The sequence below is a fragment of the Choloepus didactylus genome, chromosome 10 (genome assembly GCF_015220235.1).
Source record: "Choloepus didactylus isolate mChoDid1 chromosome 10, mChoDid1.pri, whole genome shotgun sequence".
NCBI classification, from domain to species: Eukaryota; Metazoa; Chordata; class Mammalia; order Pilosa; family Megalonychidae; genus Choloepus; species Choloepus didactylus.
Genome location: NC_051316.1, coordinates 96285402 through 96306936, shown reverse-complemented (window position 1 = coordinate 96306936; position 21535 = coordinate 96285402). Strand labels below are relative to the sequence as shown.

General features: G+C 40.0%; 1 protein-coding gene across 7 annotated transcripts in view; it reads right to left on the bottom strand.

The window, feature by feature from the left end:
- Window positions 1-21535, bottom strand: part of MAPKAP1 (MAPK associated protein 1) — a 346539-nt gene that overhangs the window by 110366 nt on the left and 214638 nt on the right. For all 7 annotated transcript variants that reach the window (XM_037798457.1, XM_037798460.1, XM_037798461.1 and 4 more), the window contains one exon: window positions 19025-19134. In XM_037798457.1, the coding sequence (XP_037654385.1) occupies window positions 19025-19134 (110 nt within the window). The remainder of the gene's footprint in view (window positions 1-19024; window positions 19135-21535) is intronic.

Here is a 21535-nt window from a genome sequence, read left to right as displayed (position 1 = left end):
AATTTGTTTTTCTCAACATTTTAAATAAGCAACCCTCTAACAAGCAACTTCATAGTTTAAAATCTAGAGCAAATGTGCAATGAACAAAGTGAATAAATTGAACTAGGAAGATAAAAATGCAGTGGTCACTTGAATACAGAAGAATGTTTGTAACATATTACAATATAACACTGTAACAATGAAAAAAGCAAATGCAGAACCACATATAATGTATAATATCATTTTTAAAAAACCCTTTACGCATATATATCTTTCATAAGTTCATTTAACAAACGTTTATTGAGTGTTCTCGATTTGACAAGCACCCTGCTAGGCACTGGGTATAAACTAACAATAATAATAAAAAAAAAACTGGACCCTGCACATTGAGCTTATAGTCTATATGTTTATTTGTATGTGAATTGAAAAACAACAAAACAAAATCAAACAACAACAAAAAAACAACAAGAAATTTATACCAAAGAAGGTTAGAAGGAGCTTTCATTTTTTACTCAGGTACCTCCAAAATGTCTGAAATTTTTTCAATGAGTATTTAATCTTATTTAAAAAAAAATCTTTAAAAGCTTATCTTTTACCACCACCTTGTTTTGATATTAACTCCAGAAGATCTAGTGGCAGCTCCAAGTTATTTCAATTCTCCCTAATGGCACATTCAGCTTTAATAAAAGAAATCAGACTTTACTGTGTGTCCATTCCTCAGTTTCTTGAACTGGGTATCATCCATTTCTCTCCACACCTTAATTCAGGGCTTCATCATCTGTTGAACAGATTCCCTCAAAAGCCTCCTCACTGGTCTGTTTTGTGGCCTCTAATCCGTTTTTACAATGTAGACGGTGTGTTTTTTTTTAAAGAAATTCTGACTATATTTTTCTACTTTCTCCTTCCCACTGCCATCATATTGAAGTTCAAATTCAACATAGTTTACAAATATGACCTGGCCCCAAATGAACACCTCAGCCTCACTGTGCCCCACTCTCCCAATTCTTATTCTACCTGCTTCATTATACTTAGCTATGTGCAGTTTTCAGAAAACACCACTCTCCCTCACTTCATTCCCTCAGCTGGCACCCTCTTTTCCTTCCCTCTTCACTTGGCCCGTTTCTACTCATCTTCAAGTCTCAGCCCAGATAATTTACTCAGGATGTGTCTCCTTGACTCCCTCAAACTGGACTAGGGTTCTCCTTTCCTAAATGTGCCCCATGCTTGCTTCCACTGATCATATGCACTATACTGTAATTGTCTGTCTCCCCAATTAAACAGCAGCTCCTTGAGGGTAAGGACTATTTCTTGGTTTCTACAAAATCCCTAGTGCCTACAGAGTACGTGGCTACACAATAGGCCCTAAATACATTAACATACCTCTTCTTCTAGTTTGCTTTTTTTTTTAATTTTTAAATTTTGACATAATTGCTAACTTACAGGACAGTTGCAAAAATAATAAAAACTTCATACAAAGAATTCTTAATATACCCCCATGCCCCTAAATACCCAGATCTATCAATTTTAACATTTTTGCTTCCTTTATTGTATCATTCTATTATCTCTCTCTCTTTTTCTCTCTCCTGAACATTTGAGAGCAGGTTGCACACATCATGCTCCTTGAATACATAATGCCTCCATGTATATTTTCCATAAACAAGAATATTCACTCATGTAATCACCTTAAGTGTAGTTATCAAGTTCAAGAAATTCAAAACATTACTATAAAGCTTACATTCTATATTTCAATTTTTTCTCATGTCCCAATGTCCTTTTGAACCTTTTCTCCTCCATTCTTAGATCCCATCCAATATCATGCATTGCATTTAATTGCCATTTTCTCTTCACATTCACAACGTGGTAGTAACCTCACCAAAGTCCAGTACTATAACTTTCCCTTTAACCCAAAAGGAAACCCTACACTCATTTTGCATTAACTCCCCTGTTTCTCATGTCCCCTACCCTAGTAACTTGTATAAATTCTGACTTTTTTGTGTGGTTACTGTAAGGGCTTAAATTTAACATCCGAAAGCTGTAACAATCTTATTTTCTTTGAAACCAACTTAACTTCAACAGCATATATAAACTCTTCCTATACCCTTCTGTCCCAACACATTTATGTAGTTCCTGTCACAAATTACATATTTATACAATATGAATCCAAAAACAATGTATCATTACATTTTATTCATTAGCCTTTTAGGTCCTGTAGGAAATAAAAAGTGGAGTCACACATCGAAAATATACTGGTATTTCTATTTACTCATGTCATTAGCTTTACCAGAGGCCTTATTTCTTCACGTAGTTTTGGTCAATTGCCTAGTGTCCTTTCCTTTCAACCTACAGAACTCCCTTTAGCATCTCATGTAGCCTGGTTTAGTGGTGATGAAATCCCTCAGCTTTTGGTTATTTGGGTATGTCTTAATCCTGACCTCGTTTCTAAAAGACAGTTTTGTGTTTTTTTTTTTGCTATCAGCACTTTAAATATGTCTTCCCACTGACTTCTTGATTCCAACGTTTCTGATGAGATATCAGCACTTACTGAGGTTCTCTTAAATGTGACACATTGCTTCTCTCCAGGCATTCAGAATTCTCTGTTTTCTTTGGCATTCCAGTTTGATTATAACATGGCTGGGTGTGGGTCTATTTGCATTTATCTTGTTTGGAGTTTTGTTAAATTTGGGAAGTATTCACCCATTATTTCTTTGAATACTTTCTCTGCCCGTTCTCTTTTTCTATTCCTTTTGGGACTCCCACAATGCATATATTGGTATGCTTAATGGTGTCCTAAAGGTTCTTAAAGAGCTGTTCACTTTTCTTCATTATTTCTTCTTTCTGCTCCTCAGACTGGATGATTACAATTGCCTTATCTTCAAGTTCCCTGATACTTTCGTCTGCCATCTCCACTCTGCTGTTGAATGCCTCTGGGAATTTTTAATTTCTGTTACTGTGGTCTTCAGCTCTGTTCAACTCCTTTTCATAATTTCCATCTCCTACTGCTATTCTCTTTGTGTTCATCTATCATTTCCTGATTTTGTTTAGTTCTTTGTCCATGTTTTCCTTATCTCTTTAAACAAATTCAAGACCTTTTTTTTTTTTTTTTAAGTCTTTGTTTAGAATGTCCCAGGTTTGATGTTCCTCTCTAATGGTTTCATGGTTTCTAAGGCTTTCATCTTTTCCTCTGCCTGGGCCACTGCCTCCTGTTTCTTTGTATGTTTTGTAATCTTTTGTTGAAACCTGGACATTTTGATATTTTAGTATGCTATTGCTGGAATTTAGACGCTGAGGTATCCATTCCTTAAGCCAGTATCGTGTAAGTGTTATGATAGAGCTTTTGTTGAATGCCAGGAGCAACAACAACAACAACGACAAAAAAGGTGGGGGGGCACCTTTCCTAGTCTTTGCAAATTGACCTGTGCAGTGTTCTCCTTCAGAGTTTATCCATATAATGAGTTTAGAGAATAGCTTCAGGCCAAAGCATAGGAACTCCCTGATCCTTTCTGCACATATGCATGTCATGAAATTTCTCCCTTGTACACAGATACAGTCCCCTCTTCCCTAAGAAACAGTTTCCTCATGGTCCCAAGCACTGTACTGTATGTTCTCTAGCCAGTAATCCCTTGCCCCAGGAAGCCATGACTTGACTGTTCTCCCATAGAGAGAGCTCTGTGAGCTGCCTTCTACATGCAAGGCAAGTTCTGGGACAGTGTTTGCCTCAGGTCCTCAACAGACAAACTGTGCCAGACATATATGCTCCCAGTATATGCATGAAGGTTGCTCTGCTCCCTTTGGAACTGGGACCAGGGAACTGAATGGTACTATGCCAAAGAGGGGACAGGGGATGGACCAGCCAGGGCACCATGAGATGCAACTGCTTTTAAGCAGCTTTTTCTTGATTCAGCACTTGCCCTGTTACTGCAGTCATTTAACAGTCTTTAGATTTTAGAAAGATGCTTCTGCCAGTTCTTGCTAATTATTCAAAGCGTTTGTTAGGGGATAGAACCCTGAAACATTTCATTGTGCCATTATGATCCTCTTCTTCTAGTTTTGAGTAGAGTATCAGGCCTATGGAGATCTGGCTCCTTTATCTTCTGCATCTTGCTCTCTGTCCCTTTCCTGCTTCATTATTTGGAACTTAGGTTTTGGTACTATGTCTCAGAATATGTTGTCCTCTCTGCCTGGAGTGTTCTTGCTTACTTATTTGGCAAAGTTCTAATGAATCTTCAAAAAGCCATCACAGAAATCACTTGCTCCAGAAAGCCTTTTTGACCCCCTGTCCCACTCACTAATTTTTAAATATTCTTTTATCTGTTCCACTTTGTAGCTATACTTCTTCTCATGCATTTACCATATTTTATTACCTCTTCTTATGAGTCTGTGTTCTCAATGGGCTTTCTACCTGATTTCTAGGACAGTAGCTGGCACTGGGTAGAAAGTATTCAATGATGACTGTTGAATTAAACAGGGTATCTTACAGCTATACAAAGCTTTAGAGAATACAAGGGCTTTTTACCCAGTGCTATCAGTCTTCACTCAACCTCTCCCATGTCAGAGCTGAAGAAAGCAAAGCTCAGAACATGATCATACATATGGCTACCAGAGTTCCTTAATTCTAAGATGCACATTTTTTTTTTTCACTTTCTAACATTTTTAAAATCAGGATGCAGCTTACAAGCAACATGAAAATTTAATGTAGTAGCATTTCCCCCTCCCCCTTGGAAAAGTAACATTAAATTAGTGGTGTTCTAAAATTAGTACCTAGTGGACCCAGGGAAAGGTCCTCTGAGTCCATATTGTGGGTACCTCCTATACCACCAAAAGGACTCTTGCTTTCTCTTCCTTTCATTCTGCTTTTTCTTTAATCTAATCTATGCTTTGACTGGCCCGGATGGAATGCATGAATAGTTTTTGTGATGGAAAAGGAATTTTTGAAAGATTAGTGACTATCAGGAAGAATAAATGCTAGTCAAACATAGTTACAGCAAATGCTATATTTCAAGTTTTTCTGATGTGGCAGTTGCAAGAGCTCATAACACCCTTCTAAAATAATTGGGTCTCTAAAGTGGTTCCAAAAGATTTTTGCTTGACATAAATTCTCTAAATATCCAGACTTTCTGGATAAAGTGGTTGACTGTAATGCTATCTTTAATGTGCTTCACTCTATACTCAAAAAAATCCATCCGGAGCCTCAGAGCACTCCAGACAGGGGGAAGCTCAGGTAAGATGAAGTAACAAAATAGAGAGGCAGAGAGAAGGGGCAAGGAGGAATATTTAACTTGGAGCTTCTTGCCTGGGGCATTTCTGAGTTATACATTTAAATACCACAGCAGCCCTATTTTACTATATCATTTTCCCACTGGGTCATTGGATACTAAGTAGCAGGTCTTTATTTCTTACTTAGTTCTCACACAGTGCATCAGCATGATTATTTATTCTCGAAAGAGAAGGAACAGTTTTCTACAGAAATTAACTTCCTTTTTGACAATGGACATTTAAACAGTCATATTTACCATTTATATTCTTTTTTTTTTTTAAGGATTACCTGCTGCAGCTTAAGGAAAATAAACTCTGTGCTCCTGGCTCTCACAAACTCTATTTTCACAGAAGAAAGGTTACTAGACTTTCTGTCTTCACAATTACACATGAAGGAGGACTCTGTTTTCCTCGCAACCTACAGCTAGAAGATTCTTTAGCATACTCCAGCCTTTGGAGAGCATTTCAGATTAGAAGAATGTTAAAAACCTTATTCCATCCAAAACACTGGCTTCACTTTTCTATAGGATAGCTCAGGACAGGTGTGTGTTGCTTTAAGAAAGCTAGACATAAAACATTAAAACTGACACCAATACAGACAAACTGTGCAATTACAAAAAGAATTCCTGGCTTTATATCCAGTTTCACCACAGGGTTCCTTTAAATGCTACACTTCCCTAGTGCATTTAGATCTTAGAATCAATGAACATTTCTGTTTACAGAATTTTAAATTTGTTCTCTCATTAGGGTTCTAATAAGCAACATGGTACAATAAAAACAGTATGGGCTTGGAGGTCAAAAAGGCCTGGGCTCCAATTTAGTTTCCACCATTTACTTCCTGTGGAAATTTGGGTTACTTGAACTTCTCTGAGTTTCATCTGTAAAACAGGCACAATAATGTTTACCTCCCAGGGGCATTCTACAGATCAAATGTGATAGTACCTGTAAGCACACAAAGGCATTTAATAAATCAGCTTTTCCTCTGCCCCAACTTCCATATCCTTGTAATACATCTTGGGGAAAGACCAACTCCTTACCTGACACACAAATCCACCTTAAAACACTTTTGATAAACAATAAATTAAGTTGCACACAACTATCTGGTGTGAAAGTAAGCCCCACTGTGTGAAGTATTGTAGGGAGTGAGTCAGAGAGACTAATCCTGTTGATGACAGTCTATTATTGCATGCTAACATCAGGTTACTGGCTCTGAATCTCCCTACCTGGTTGGCTTCCTGGGTTCTCTGCATGGTTTGTATCACCCTGTCATACTACAACCATCAACTTTGGTCACTTCTTTCCCCATTTCTTGTCAGTTCTCTCCTTTCTCCTTGTTCAGAATCTCTGTATGTTCTTTTCCCTCTTTGGGTGTTAGTGTATCTAATGGTGGTTAGAAGTTTATATTTTACTCTAAATGCAAATGAAGTCTTTGAAGAGTTTAGAGCAGATATTATCTGGTTTATATTTATCTGATTTATATTTTAAATATACATCTAATTATCTGATTTATATTTTATAACATCCCTCTGGCTGTTTCTCCAGACAACAGACTGGAGAAGGCCGAGAGTAGAAGCAGGGAAACTAGTCAGGGTACTACAGAGTCCAGGTGAAAAGTCACGGTGACTTAGACTTATCTAATGGAGACAGAAAAAACTGAATGGATTCAGGATATATTCTAGAGATAAAAGTGATAGGACTTGCTAATGGATCAGGTGTGGGGAATAAAGGTAGGGGAGAACTCAAGGTCACAACTGGATATTTGGCTCAGACAGCTAGGTGGATGGTGGTACCATTTATGGTGATGGGCACCTGCTACATCCCTCTTGGAGGGTCAATTTTATTACAGATCTTTTTTGGGGAAAGAAAGTTAATTAAATTAACTGCTAAGTAGGTAAGTAATATAAAAAGTAATCTTTTTATACTAAAATGTGGTAAGCCTTTAATGACCCCTGCTTTGAATGACACTGCCTATTCCCCCCACTTCCAATTCTTCATAGCTTAAATATCAAGTCACCTTTTAAATGTCAATTTCTCAGAGAGGAGTTCCTTGACCATCCTATATGATGCAGTGAGCTACCCTGCATCCTATTATTCTCTTTTTTCAGTCCCTTATATTTATGCTTCCTCTAGAATGAACAATTCCCCTTAGCAAGGGTCTTGTCTGTTTCACCACTGTGTTCCTGTATCCAGCACAGGTCTGATACATAGGGGCACATGACGAGTGAATGCACAACACAGAAAAAACATATTAGGATCAGTTTTTACATTTGAAATGAATTTTTTAAGATAAAATTTGAGAATCCAATGATGATATCATTAGTTATCCCTTAGACTAGAACCCCACACGCCCTTAAGGTAGATGTTCTCTCTCCCTCTCTGCTCCTAGTGGTACTTCAGGGAATAATGTTTGAGAAGTCTTAGACTAGAATATCTCATAGGTGAAGTTCTAGGGCCTGGTAAAACCAAAGGAAGTTAGCAAGTGATAAACTACTCTGTGACTCTAAATAGAGAATATTAAGGAGTCTACCTCACAGATCTAACACTTCTCTTTAAAGTTCTAGATGAAATTTTATAAAGGGAGAAGTAGGAATGAATGTCACAAAGTTTACTAACAATATTGAAAGAATTTTTCAGAAGGATCTTCACGCTAATAAAAATTTGTCTTTTACGTCAAAAGGCATGAATGGACAGGGAAAATAAAAAGTTTTAATGAAACAGCTATGCAAAAAACAACTTCGTTTGGTAAATCACACTTTGAAGGCTTCTTCTCTCTTTTATAATCAAAAGATGCCAATATTTCCATATCAATCTTAAAACTGAAATTGTAAGTCTCCATTTCTCAATATGAAGTTTCAGGAGGCTTGTAAAGGTTGAATGGAAGCAGCATTTTAAATAATAACAAAAACAACAAAATACTAAGAAGCTCTGAAGGTAGTAAATTAAATTAAATCAGTAAAGAGATTACATCTAATTCTTCTAAAATTGGAGTTTCCATTAGCTTTCTTAAACATTGGGGACTCTATACCAATGAGGTAGATTCCAAATATTAAGTACGTCAGTAATTAAATGAAAAGCAAGGCAGAAATTTTAAGAGACATTTAAAATGGGTCTTTGCAGAGAACTGACTGGAACATATTGTGAAAAGATGACCACTGTTCAGTACATGAATATTAATAGGAAAAAATTCTGCAGTGTTCATAAAGTTATGACTCGATGAAATAATTACCAATAACGCAAGTCAAACTTTTTTATTAGTTACAGGTGTCTGTAATGACTTTCTATTCATAAAAAGCAAAATTATTTTAAAACTCTAAGGGTTTCCATTGACAAAGTTATTTACCTAAACAAAGATGAAGAATTCATTTGCTCAAACATCTACCACCTTCCAATTTTTTTATAAATGAAAGTTGGGGAGGGAGTGCAGAAGAAAGGAAAGTAGACTATTTAAACATTAGTGATGCTATTAAATCTACATTTTGATTTAGTAATGAAATGGTTTAAGTCCTAATTTTATTATTATTAAGTGAATAATTGTGGTAGGTCTGGAAAAAAGATGAGAGAAGTTAAAGGTTGGTGAGTAAGCAGCAGAATTGCAGTATCAGCCTATCAAAGAATTTCTGAAATGGTGTTCTAGTACAACTAAACTCTAATTCACAGTGTAAGAACTCTCAACTCCATACGGCATATTGTTTAATTTCAAGTGCTATCTCCCCCCATCCCTTCAGTTAAATAAGAATTGCAAAGAGGCAAGCATTGTTCTGTGTTCAATCAGGTAAAACTGCTTGAAGAGAGTACTGAGCACTCAAATTCTATCCCAGACACGGGAAATGGTTTGGGGAACCAGGGCCTGGGCAGCCTCCCGTCCACAGTGAAAGTGAGTTATTGCATGAAGACGCCTACTTGACTTGGACAAATGCTAAAGGTCATCAGACCACCCCAGGAGGGCAAAGAGTATACAAATGGTATCTTAAACAAAGCATTAAAATGCTTCTCTGATCACTACCTTCTCTGATCACTACCTTCTCTGATCACTGTTGATAACAAATCTCCATACCCACATGTCACAAGACCCTGCCGAAATTCTGTTCTCACACCCTATGGAATGTCTTTGCCCTAACCCTTATGAACTACACCCTGGAACCCCCTGCTCTTTGCCGAGCACTAACTTTCATCTTTCCCGGCCAGATGCCACTGTGGAACCATCTCCTGTCCGTAAGTCCTATTAAACTCATGTCTAACTCTGTGCCTGGCACATTCTTCAGTTTTGGGACTGAGCTGGGTTGGAACAATTGGCAAGCCAGCCAGGAGACTGAAGAGCTGACAGCTGTAGCAGGCATGAGTCCTGGGAAGGAAGAATCTGTGGAGGGGGGCATCCCAAATTGGCCTGTGTCATCCATTTGGGGAGGCGTGGCTGTTCTCCTGAACTAATGGGGACCGCCACGAGCATATGGGGATTCCCTGAAAACTCCGGGGGGGGGGTGTTGCTAACTGTTTTGCAACAAATAGCAGGACAACTAAATCTGAGTTAAGAAGAAAAGAAACTGCCAAATAGCAGCAGTCATAGCATGACCCGTTAGGAGCCTTGCAGATGGCTATCAAGGCAGAACAAGTGGTGAAAGCTACTGTATGCCACTTAGAAAAGAAAGTAAAACTAGAAAGAGATATGCGCCATGCCCAGGTGGTAAGGAAGAACTCTCTGGCTGATCGCCTGCTCCGAGTGGACGATCAGTTAGAGACTCTGGCATGCACATATGCCTGAGTCAAAACCATAAGTTGCCTCGAGCTCGAATCTGAAGGATTTTAACTACCCCGGATGGGACCCCAAAGCGTGGGACACCATAGACTCCTCCTCAAAAGAGGAAGGGGAAGAATGGGAAAGTACAGGAGGAAGAGGAGCCCCAACAGGTGCACTCCATAATACAACAGAAATGGAAAGTGTGATAAGATCAACCCCTTGGACTTCAGCAATTCCAACCTCCTGAACAGAAATTACATGTTACTGTAAGACTATACTGCTGCTGTATATACAAAGGGCAGCGGTATAGACAAAAACTAGGGAGTCCCTACCCAATTGACTCCTGGGGTTATGGGCCACCAGAGCAGAGAGCATACTGCTACCTGGAGTGGCAGGTATAAATGAGTAAATGAAAAATGAATAAATTACTGTCTTATTACAATCCACCCTTTGCTATGACAATACTTGCATGCTACCTCAGCTAATGTAAAAACTGCCTCCTTAATTGTATGGCTGGTTGACGAGATCAAGGCTGCATGGTCTAATGAAGGGGATATACTGCACAATAACCCCTACCCCCCCCCCCCCACTGGCAAACTATGGAGGAATGACAAGATGTTTTAAGGGGGCTAGGAATGAAGCTCATCATTTATGCTGCAGCTTTTGTAGGTCCTGACACTGAGGCTTTTACCACAGTAATGAAAAACATGGTATTGCATACTGCCCCCAACAACTACTATGGGCTTCTCATGTCTATCCTAAGTCCACTGGTAGGACAGCCCATTTCCCTTGCCACTCAGGCTTTAGCTGACCTCAGAGAGTCAGAGAGGCGGTGGAAAAGGGGGGCAGGAGTAAGCGCAATAGGAAAGGCTTCCCGTCAGCATGAAAGTTCTAATCAGGTATCCTGCAAGCAGATGTGGGTGAATCTCATCACTGCAGGCACAGAAATAAAAGCTATAGATAAGCAACCTAATGCAGCCCTAGTAAAGCTATGGAGCAAACTTGCCTAAGGGCCAGAGATGTACTAAAGTGAGCTCCTAAGCCACCAAGGTAGAAAGAAGTCAGGAAAGAAACTGTCAGTTGGAGCCCAAACCCAGGAGCCCTCTGCTCCCCGGAAGAGGCATGGCAAGCCCCTTTCCCTCTCTCCTGGGGGGAGGTCGAGATCCCCAGGTGCGAACAATAGCTGGGGATCCCCGGGATTGGAGGTCACATGTAGAATTAACCATTCAATGGTTCACTACCAACAAACAGTAAGTGTTAGCACTAGTAGATACAGGAACCACATGTACTCTGATTTATGGAAATGCAGTCCGATTTAATGGACCTGTGCTGACCACAGACGGCTACGAGGGAAAAACAATCAAAGCCAAATGGCATAATTTGATCATGCAAATTGGGGGACTGTACCGCCCGCCAAGTGTATATGGTATATATTTATGCTATACTGGAATACAGTTTAGGAATTATCTTCTACAGAATGCCACATTGCAGACCACTATAGGGGAATTACCCCTTCGGTGTAGAGTGATCAAAGTTGTCTTAAAGGGGCAGGCAAAATGGTCCCCTGTAAAAGTGCCCCTGCTTTGGAGGGTCATAGCTACAAAACAACATAAACTTCCGGGAGGGCACCAAGAAATCTCAGCCACTATGAAAGAGTTGGAGTGGGTAGGGATAATACCACCCACCCATAGCTCTTTCAATAGTCCTGTATGGCCAGTATGAAAGTTTGATGGAATGCGGTGCATGACAGAATATTGGGAGTTAAAGTAACACCACTGTTGTATGCCACAGTCCCAAACATCACTGGTTTATTTAAAGAAACTAGTACCAAATTGTGTCAATATCATTTTGTATTGGATCTTGGTAATGCTTTCTTTAGTATCGTCCTAGAAAAACCAAGCCAGCCTACATTTGCCTTCTCCTGGGAAGGCCAACAACGGTGCCTCCCAAATGCTATGTACATAGCCCAATATCTGCCATGGTCTTGTGGCAAAGAATTTGGCTAAATGGAAAAGTCCTACAAGTGTAACTCTTTTTTACTATATTGATGCTGTCATGTTAACCAGTAACTCTCTTTCAGAATTAAAAGAAGCCTCAGGTTCATTGCTATCTCACCTTGAAAGTTAGGGATGGGCAGTCAATCGTGACAAACTGCAAGGCTCTGGTTGCTCTGTCAGATTCTTAGGTGTTTTATGGTCGGGTAAGACAAAAACTATACCTGCTGCCATAGATGATAAGGTGCTATGTTCCTGTGTCACAAATAGCAAAGCAAATAAAGGCTTTCTTGGGGTTGCTGGGGTATTGGAGACCTTTTGTTCCTCACTTAGCCCAAATGTTAAAACCTTTGTATGTTTTAATTAGGAAAGGCCACCCCTGGGAATGGGACACCTCCCACAGGCAGCTTTTGGAAAGGGCAATAGCATAAGCACAAGCACTGTGAGGCACGGATCCAGACCTGGCCTGTGTATCGATGTAGCCAACACCGATAATGGTGGGGTCTGTGGCAGAGGCAACACTAAATGAATGTCCCTTGGCTTTTGGTCACATTATGGAAAGGGACAGAATTAGGATAAAGCCCCCTGGAAAAGCAATTGTGTGCTGCATATAATGCCTTACTACAAGTGGAAGGACTGTCGAAAAGATGCCCAGTCACCTTTAAAATGGCTATCCCTATTCAGGGGTGGATAACCGACACGGCTTCTAAGCCATACTTTGGCAATGCCCAACTAAGTACACTGACCAAATGGAAGGACTACCTGTTATAGTGCAGCATTTTCAATACCAGCCCTCTGAGTGCACAAATGCACGAGATTCTCGGACCAGTGTCCTATATAGAAGATTCAATAGCTAAAGTTGCTGCACCTGAAATAGATGTTGAAATGCCCACTATAGAAGGCATGGGTACCATTCCTGAGTCTGCTTGGTACACTGATGGGTCCACTAGCAGATAGCCTTCCACATGGACAGCTGTGGCAGTGCAACCCAGTACTGACACTATACGGGGGAGACTGCTACTACACAAAGCAGTCAATGCACAGAGTTAAGAGCAGTGTGGATGGTAATAGTGCATGAACCAGGAGACGTGCTAACCATCTGTATCGACAGCTGGGCTGTTTACAAAGGCCTTACGACCTGGATGGCAACTTGGAAGCAGGAACAATGGACAGTCATAGGTCGCCCCTTCTGGGGATAAGAATTGTGGAAAGACATCTGGGACGCCTGCCAGTGATGAAAAGTAACTATTTGTCATGTCCCTGTCCATTCTCCCAACACATTACCTGGGGATGTGGAAGCAGATGCACTTGCATGGGTTCAGAGCAGCACAGCTGAAACCAGGGAAATGGCAGAGTGGCTTCATCAGAAAAGCAGACATCGAGGGTATCAAACCATGCAGTGTCTGGCTTAGCAGTTCCAGCTGCCAATCATGCACCAGCAGCTAGTGAGCATCACTAGCACACCCTTCATGCTCCCTGTGTCAACCACGTAGGCCACCACACCAGATGGTACACAAAGTCCAGTGATCCAATGGGAAGTGGACTACATCTGTCCCCTTCTGCTCTTGGAGGGGGCAAGGTATACTTTTACTGCTGTGGACACACCTACAGGACTTCTGTTAGCTTTCCCAGTGAGGAAGGTGAAACAGCAGGCCACCATACACTGCTTGGAAAGAATGAGCTCTCTGTATGATTGTACCTACACAGATAGACAGTGATCGGGAAACACCTTTCACTGGACAAATGCCCCAAGCATGGGTTATGGACTATGATATAATGTGGGCTTTCCATTTACCTTATAACCCCACAGGTACAGGCCTTATTGAAAGAATGAATGGTTTGTTAAAGGAACAGCTAAACAATGATAAGAGGTCCTTGCGGCAATAAACCAAAAAGCTTCATCAGGCCTTAACTTGCTTGAACGTAATGCTGTGGGTTGCTGCACCTGCTGCCACTGAAATGCTAACAGCAGGATCAATGCAAGCATTGAGAATCCAAGTTAAAGGACAAGCCACCTTACAGCCTAAGTGGGGAAATATAATAATTTGTTGCTGCCTGTGCCTCATACAAAATGGGGAAAACAAGGTCAATTGGCCTTGGTGCTCGCCTATGTTGCCATGTTGGTTGGGAAACCTAAGTCCCTGAGGAAGAGGAGCTACCCAAAATATTTTAAGAAGACCTCAGTTTATTCAGAAAATCCCTGTTAAGTTCTTTATCACCAATCTGGGGCTCCCTATTCCCAAGGGAACCTTACGCATAACTGTGTGGATCTGTCTTATGCCCAGATTAACAATTATGTAATGATAACTTTCAAGATTTGTAGGAGGAGAATATCTGGTATGTAAAACCTCCCCATAATGTTCCTCTGCCTGGTAACTTGTCATCAATGGAACTCTAGTATGTATATTGTTAACTCAGCAGGAATTGCCCCTTATGATTCCCCATAAACATCCTTCTTTTTGCCCATAGAGCCCTAGCAAACACCTTCCTACAGTGGGCTTCAGCGGTAACTCAGGCCCACAATCAAACCCAATATTGGGTTTGCACAGACTTGCCATCTTCAGGTGCTACCAGCCTTCCTTGGACTATGACCCTTGTGACTTGGACTGTGTGGAACACCCTGCTGGCCTGGGAGAATTCACAACATTGTAAATCTGGGAAATAATCTTCTCATTTAAGACTGAAATCCAACTACCAACCTATAATGAGACCGGGGCTTACATTTCCTCCCTTATCCAGGAACAGAAGAACAAGCCCCGACCTGTATTGGAGTGTGTTGTATATGATGGTTTAGGGTGGCTGAGGGCAGAAGCTGTTTAACAGTATAGATCATGGTGACCCTGACTGTATGGAGCAATGTGATGGAATCCATGAAGTGGGGTGGCTACCACCTGAATTGTGTAATTCTACTGTTAAACTGCAAAATAATAGTCTTTTCCACTGGCAAAATATCTCAAACCAACATAGGGCATATCTTTCCCCAAGGGATGGCTACACCTGTGTGCAATATGGTTGGCCCTATTTACCCTATAATTGGGCAGGTCATTGTATGTGGGGACAGCCCCATGTCCCTGTTACCTTATGACTCTACCCCATACTCTAGTAACTGGGAAATGGCTAAAGCCAATATAGAATAAAATGCACTCCCTGGTGTATTATTTTTTAGCCATTCTTGCACCAGGTAGAGCTGCAATTGTTACTGAAAAACGTGGCAATTTTAGCCAATCACACTGCCCAAGCACTTAATGATTCCAAAAGACCTTGTGCTAGTTTGTATACATTATGTTTCCCAGAAAAAGTCATGTTCTTTGATGCAATCTTGTGGGGGCAGATTAATATTTTTGATTAGGATGTGGCCTCTCTTGATCGGATGTTTCCATGGAGATGTGACCCACCCAATGGTGGGTAATACCTTTGATTAGATTATTTCCATGGAGGTGTGGCCCCGCCCATTCAGCATGGGTCTTAATTAAATCACTGAAGGCATATAAAAGAGCTGCATCTGAGAGACACATTTTGAAGATGGCCATTGGAAGCTGATGCTGACATTTTGGAGATAGCAATTTTGAAAAGCAACCTGGGAGCAAGCAGACACCAGCCACATGCCTTCCCAGCTAACAGAGGTCTTCCAGATGCCAATAGCTTTCTCCAGTGAAGGTACCCTATTGTTGTTGCCTTACCTTGGACACTTTATGGCCTGAAGACTGTAACTTTGTAACCAAATAAACCCCCTTTATAAAAGTCAATCCATTTCTGGTGTTTTGCAAAACGGCAGCATTAGCGAACTGGAACAAGCTATATCCCTGCTAAGAAGAAAACACACAACTTTGGAAAGCAGTTTTACAAAACAGAATGGCCTTCGATATCCTTACTGCAGCACAAGGCAGCACGTGTGCCTTAATTAATGTGCAGCGCTGCATAGCTATTCCTGATCATTCGCACAATGTTTCACAAGTTTTAAATCATATGCAAGAGCACATATATGTTGATCAATTATCAGAAGACCCTTGTCTAAATGATTTAATTCCCTTTCTTGGCCACAGTGGCATCTCGTTGTGGGGTCATCTCTGTGGGGGGAGACTTCTAGCATTTTGTTGTTGCTTATACTATTGTTGTGGAATATGGATGCAATGTTTGTCCTATGTTCATGTAGGCTGCTGGGGGGTGGATAGTGGGGACCCAGGACCCAGGCCCCCTCCCCATGATAGCGAAAGTGAGTTATTGCATATAGCTGCCTACTTGACCGGAACAGACATTAAAGGTCATGAGACCTCCCCAGACAGGGAAAAAATGTACAAATGGTACCATAAACAAAGCATTAAAACTCCCCTCCCCTGATCCCTGTTGATAAATCTCCAGATCCCTGTGTCACAAGACACTGCTGAAACTCTTCGCACACCCTATGGAATGTCTTTGCCCTAAGCCTTATAAACCACCCCCAGGTAACCTTGCTCTTTGCAGAGCACTAACTTCCATCTTTCCTGGCCTGTTGCTGCTGTAGAACCATCTCCTTTAAGTCCTATTAAACTCATGTCTAACTCTGTGCCTAGTGTGTTCTTCGGTCTTGGGGCTGAGCTGGGTTGGAACACATGGTAGGCACCTTCCCACAGAGATGGAGTCATCACTGTAATATTGGCTCAGAAAGTTGAAGATGAGAGTACCTCTAACCTGGCATCTCCTGCTACCAAATTCATGACTAAGGTCATGTGTACAAGTGTAAGCAATAGGTAAGTAATAAGTTTTTCATAGCCAACTGTGAGCACCAAAAGATTCTTTTTTTTTCTGGTTACTCTATGATAAGGATAGGATTTTTCTCTTTTCATTAATCATCTTCTAAAGAAGTCCATTTCACAACACAAAGTTCAAAATCACAGAATATACCCTGCTTTTACTAAGCTACTCTAAATAAAACACCTCTGCCAAACTGCAGATCCTTTTATTTCATGAGACCAGACTTAACAAAACAATAGAAAGATTTCTTAAAAGCTATTTGGATTAAGAAAATGGACAGCAATTTATGTAAACGAATCAGTCTCAATTGGCTCTCTAGTTCAAAAAAGAATAAATAATATAGATCACTGTTTTGCAGATAATGAGTTCTAACTCTTTGCCAAAGAGATGGCAAAGATTTTGATGGAAATGGCAGACACAAAAGTGTACACATATGTAATGATAAATGTTAGTGTATATGAAAAATATGAGTGCTGGGGATGGACATAGATGTACAGGTATGTAATTAGATAGGGATGGATGGAAATAGAAGGAAAGATGCTGGCTCAATTGTATCCTAAAAAGTTCATAGGTACCTCACGGTCTAAAATATTTGTGATAGTGGAATTTCTTTTAAGAAGGCTAAAAAAAAAATTATACCTCTTTCTTGGATAATTCAGAATAATGTTTCCTTAGAATATAGTGAATTATTTCACAAAATACATTACTGTGTAAAAATTAGAGATAAAACCAAAAAGAACCAGGATCCTAAAGTAAGAAGATAAATGCTTATTAAATATCATTGAATATACGAAGCTGTTTAAAAACAAATAGATTGGCACCCAGAACCTCAAAATACCTACTTTTCCCTGAGAAGGAGTGGCTATGTCTCTTCAATCACAATCTAAATGCAAAGAGGTTTGACCCCCATGTAATGAATAAAAGTCACCCAAAAAAGTGAACAAAAGAGGTGTTTGGAAAAATCACAACACCATTCATCCCAGCTAACGACTTGTTCATTATGAGTGATGATGGATAAAGACTTCTCATGCTGAGATGAAATCAAGATTTATATGCATTGTTTCCTCTCCCAACTTGTGGGAAGATCATCATCATTTAATTCTATCTCTGCGGCCAGTGATGGGCATCCAGAGAGCTGGTTATCAAACGGCGCAGTCAGCTGGCAAAAGCCGAAACGTGCAGTTGGCACATCTGGACGGAGCCGCCACAGCCGAGGGTGAACAATGACTCCTGGCAAGCATCCAAATTGCTTGCAGACACTAGCAGGTCTCATCTACAACTGCCCCTACCAGCATCTCTCTCTCTCTCTTTTTTATGAGAATCAGATTTTCATTGCTCCATTCAATTGCTCTCCTCTGCCATTTTTTACAGCTCTTATCGTTCCCCTGGAATATGGCCTTGAGACAGCTCATCCGTGTCCTTCACTGTGTTATCTCTTCTAACTTTTATTAAAACTTCAGCTTTCATCTGAAGATAGCTAATTAAATCTGGAACAGATTATGTGCGCCTCCTTAAAAGGAGCACAAAAGTATTTTCTTCAATCTGAGTGATGCTTTTTTTCTATTTCTAAAAGGTAAAACCAAAGGTGTTTAAGAAACCTCATTTATTTACAAAGCTAAGATATTTGACATGTCATATATGGGTTGGTTTATATTAAATTTGTGGAATAACAAATCTTTGAGCTGTTTCTCAAAATAATTATTTTGCAATACTGGTACTATTTTTTTCTAGTATCTTTTAACTATCACAGCAATATCATGAGCCTGTTTTCTGTATAAAGTTGGGTAATGAGTTGGAGATTAACAGTTACTTGTGCTCATTAATGGATTTCTTTTTAAATCATTTTTAAAGGTTGCCCTCATTTGATAAACATGAAAAGACTTATTTTTTTCTTGTTTCCATATTCAAATACTAATGATTAAAGGATTCCTCATAGAAAATTATGCGAAAACGTGAACCTAAAAAGCAGAACTTGAAGTTGGGATTGATTCGGTTTTCAAGACAGCTTTACACCAATTAGTGTTAGCACAAACAGCTCTGTCTTAATCTACCACAAATTGTTAATGATGGAGCTTCCATAACTGATAAATACACATCTTTTCACATATGCCACTGACTCAGTTCTGTCCTCAGGCCCAGGGGCAGCTTAAAATCACTTTTTTTTTTTTCTTTTTTCTTTTTTTTTGCTGTAGAGCTGCCAACCAAACCTTTTAGTAATGGTATCTGAAACAGTCAACCCAGCTATCAAACACACACACACATGCTTTCTCTCTCTCCACACATGCACTTTTAGCTAAGGGTTGAGCATCTCTTGCCAATTTAACTGTCCTACCCGAAATCTTCTGAGATCCTTTCCTTCGCTTCACTGCCTTTAGCAAGATTTCCTTCATGGTGACCTTTGTGTTGTCCACCTGAATAAGGGAGAATCCATGAGCAGCATTTCTGTAGGAAAAGACAAATATTAAATCATCACCAACATTTAATCAGAGCGATGTTACTGTGGTCTTACCACTGTGTTATAAAAGGTTTAAAAATAAGTGTACATCAAAATGCCAATTATTTAAAAACAGATTAAATAAACCTATTTCTAATAACATAGAGAGAGGGGGGAAAATGTATTCTAGTACTCAGAAGGTCCAAGTAAAATAGAGGTCAGGGTTAGGGAAGGTTTTTCTAATTTATATCAAATGCAACATAACTGATTTGCATGGGTCACTAGTACCATGGGCTTTCTAGTTCTGGTTCCCAAGCTGAATTTTGCAGCAAGGGTTGAAAATCTATAAACTTGGCTTGTGTCACTAGATGTCACTGGAGAAAGATACCACCATCATACTAAAGCTCATGGAGACCTGGAGGAAAATCTCATGGAATGAGGGGGGAGAAAATGATACCCCCAAACAATTTAGGCTAAAGAAAAGAAAAGGCTCTTCCTAACTAGCTAGTAAATGAATGAATGAATAACTATATAAAAGTATATACAGTCTGTGTACACATTAGTAGGAATGTTTTAATCTATTTAGTACCAGAAAGTCAGACAAAATATTAGCTGAAGCATAAATAATTACAAAACAAAATACTATCACTATTGTAAACTTCTAGCCAATTAAGTTTGGGGGAGATTAATCTAGATAGGAAAAAAACAGCTAAGGAACAAGTACCCTAAAAACAGAAGCCCATCTCCTAGGTGAGGAGTAACTTCACCAAGACAATTAATTGCAATAGCAAGTATCACAACTACTACTCACTATGCCTGGGAACTAAGACAAAACAGGTCAATTCCAAATAGTTCATATAACAAACAGGATCTGAGTTTTCAACAATGGAACATGGGAATTGCCACAAGGAATTTGGTCACATTCCCATTTCCCCATAAGAATCTCCAAGGGGAACATGGCCAAAAACCATGGCAGAACTTCATACTGACAAGAATTCTGAAAGAAAAGCCAAGACCCAAGCTAAGTCCTGGAAAAGCTTCCTAACAGTAGGCTAAGCTGGGAAGGGGCCTTAATCCTAGGTTGGACCCATCTAGGTAACTGACTTTCCAGAGGCCGACCTCAAAACCAAGGACTCAATTTGTTTCCTTCATACAGAGACCTTCTCACACTCCTTCTCTCCACATAGCTTGCTGTAAAATTCCTGACATTCTGTTGGTTAAAAAGCAAAAGACAGTGCTGGTCTAGCCAGCACAATAATCCATTTTAACTTGGTCAAGTTTTGCTATCGAACAGCAGGCCTGAGAACTGTCAACCTAATTTTACTGAACACTATGTTACTGAATCATGTCTGAGCCCCAGCCATTCTTTACCTTAAAAGCTGGACCCCATCCCAGAACAATCTTTAAAAAGTTTATTTTACTGATTAAAGCAAAATAAGAAACAGTTCAATTTTTTTTTTTTTTTTAAAGAAACAACCAACTATATTTAGGGAGTGATACAATAAGAGTGATACTTTGGCAAGAGTACTGAAATGTAGACTGCCTTATGCATTTATAAACTTGGGGGTATTTGCTCTGGCGCTAGGCCAGCATGTGTTTGGAACAACTGCCAATCATCCACGTTCAGACTGCCTTCCCCCACTTTCCCCTTGGAAGTCCGTGTGTGCTCCATCTGTGACAATATGTTGGCCGACTGATGAGAAAGGTCTAAAAGGGAACACAAGTTCTTAGGGACTCAAACTCGTACTGGCCAACTGCATGAACTCTCATCCACCTGGGTTCCACCTGAACTACTTTAGAGTTGAGTCTGATTATAAATTGCTTACATTCTCTCCTAATCTGCTGCTGGCTGATAGCATTATTTCAAGCCAATACATTTATCTTTTTCAGCAAAGGCAGACTAAAAACTCAAAAGGAAGCCTTGTGTTTAGACTAACTTCCATAAATTAAAAGTGTCCTTTTAAAAGATTTTTGAACAGAGGAAAATTCCTAGTCTGTATTTTTCTGTCATTTTACCAAAAGGTACCTGGGTGACAAGGTTAAAGCAAGCAGAGGAAATCCCTGGCACTTATCATCCATAGGCATTACTGATAAATTGTGTGGTGGAGGAATAAAGGATTACCTTCTGTATTTTTTCATTACACTTTTCTTTTGTTACAGAATACATAAATCCACTGTGGCACAATGTAATATGTATCACCATGCTACACCTGCGGACGCTTCCGAGAGGCTGCCATGTCTGTGCAGTCAGGAATGATAAGTGAACCACCCGTGAATGTTAACGATAGTGATCATTCTGAGGTAACTCGGCTCTCCATCTTCCTTTACAGCCTCCGTGCTGAAGCCAGGGTAGCAAGGTTCATGAGAGGAAAATGAAAACAACAGTAAAGGGAAGGGGCACGCGCAGCA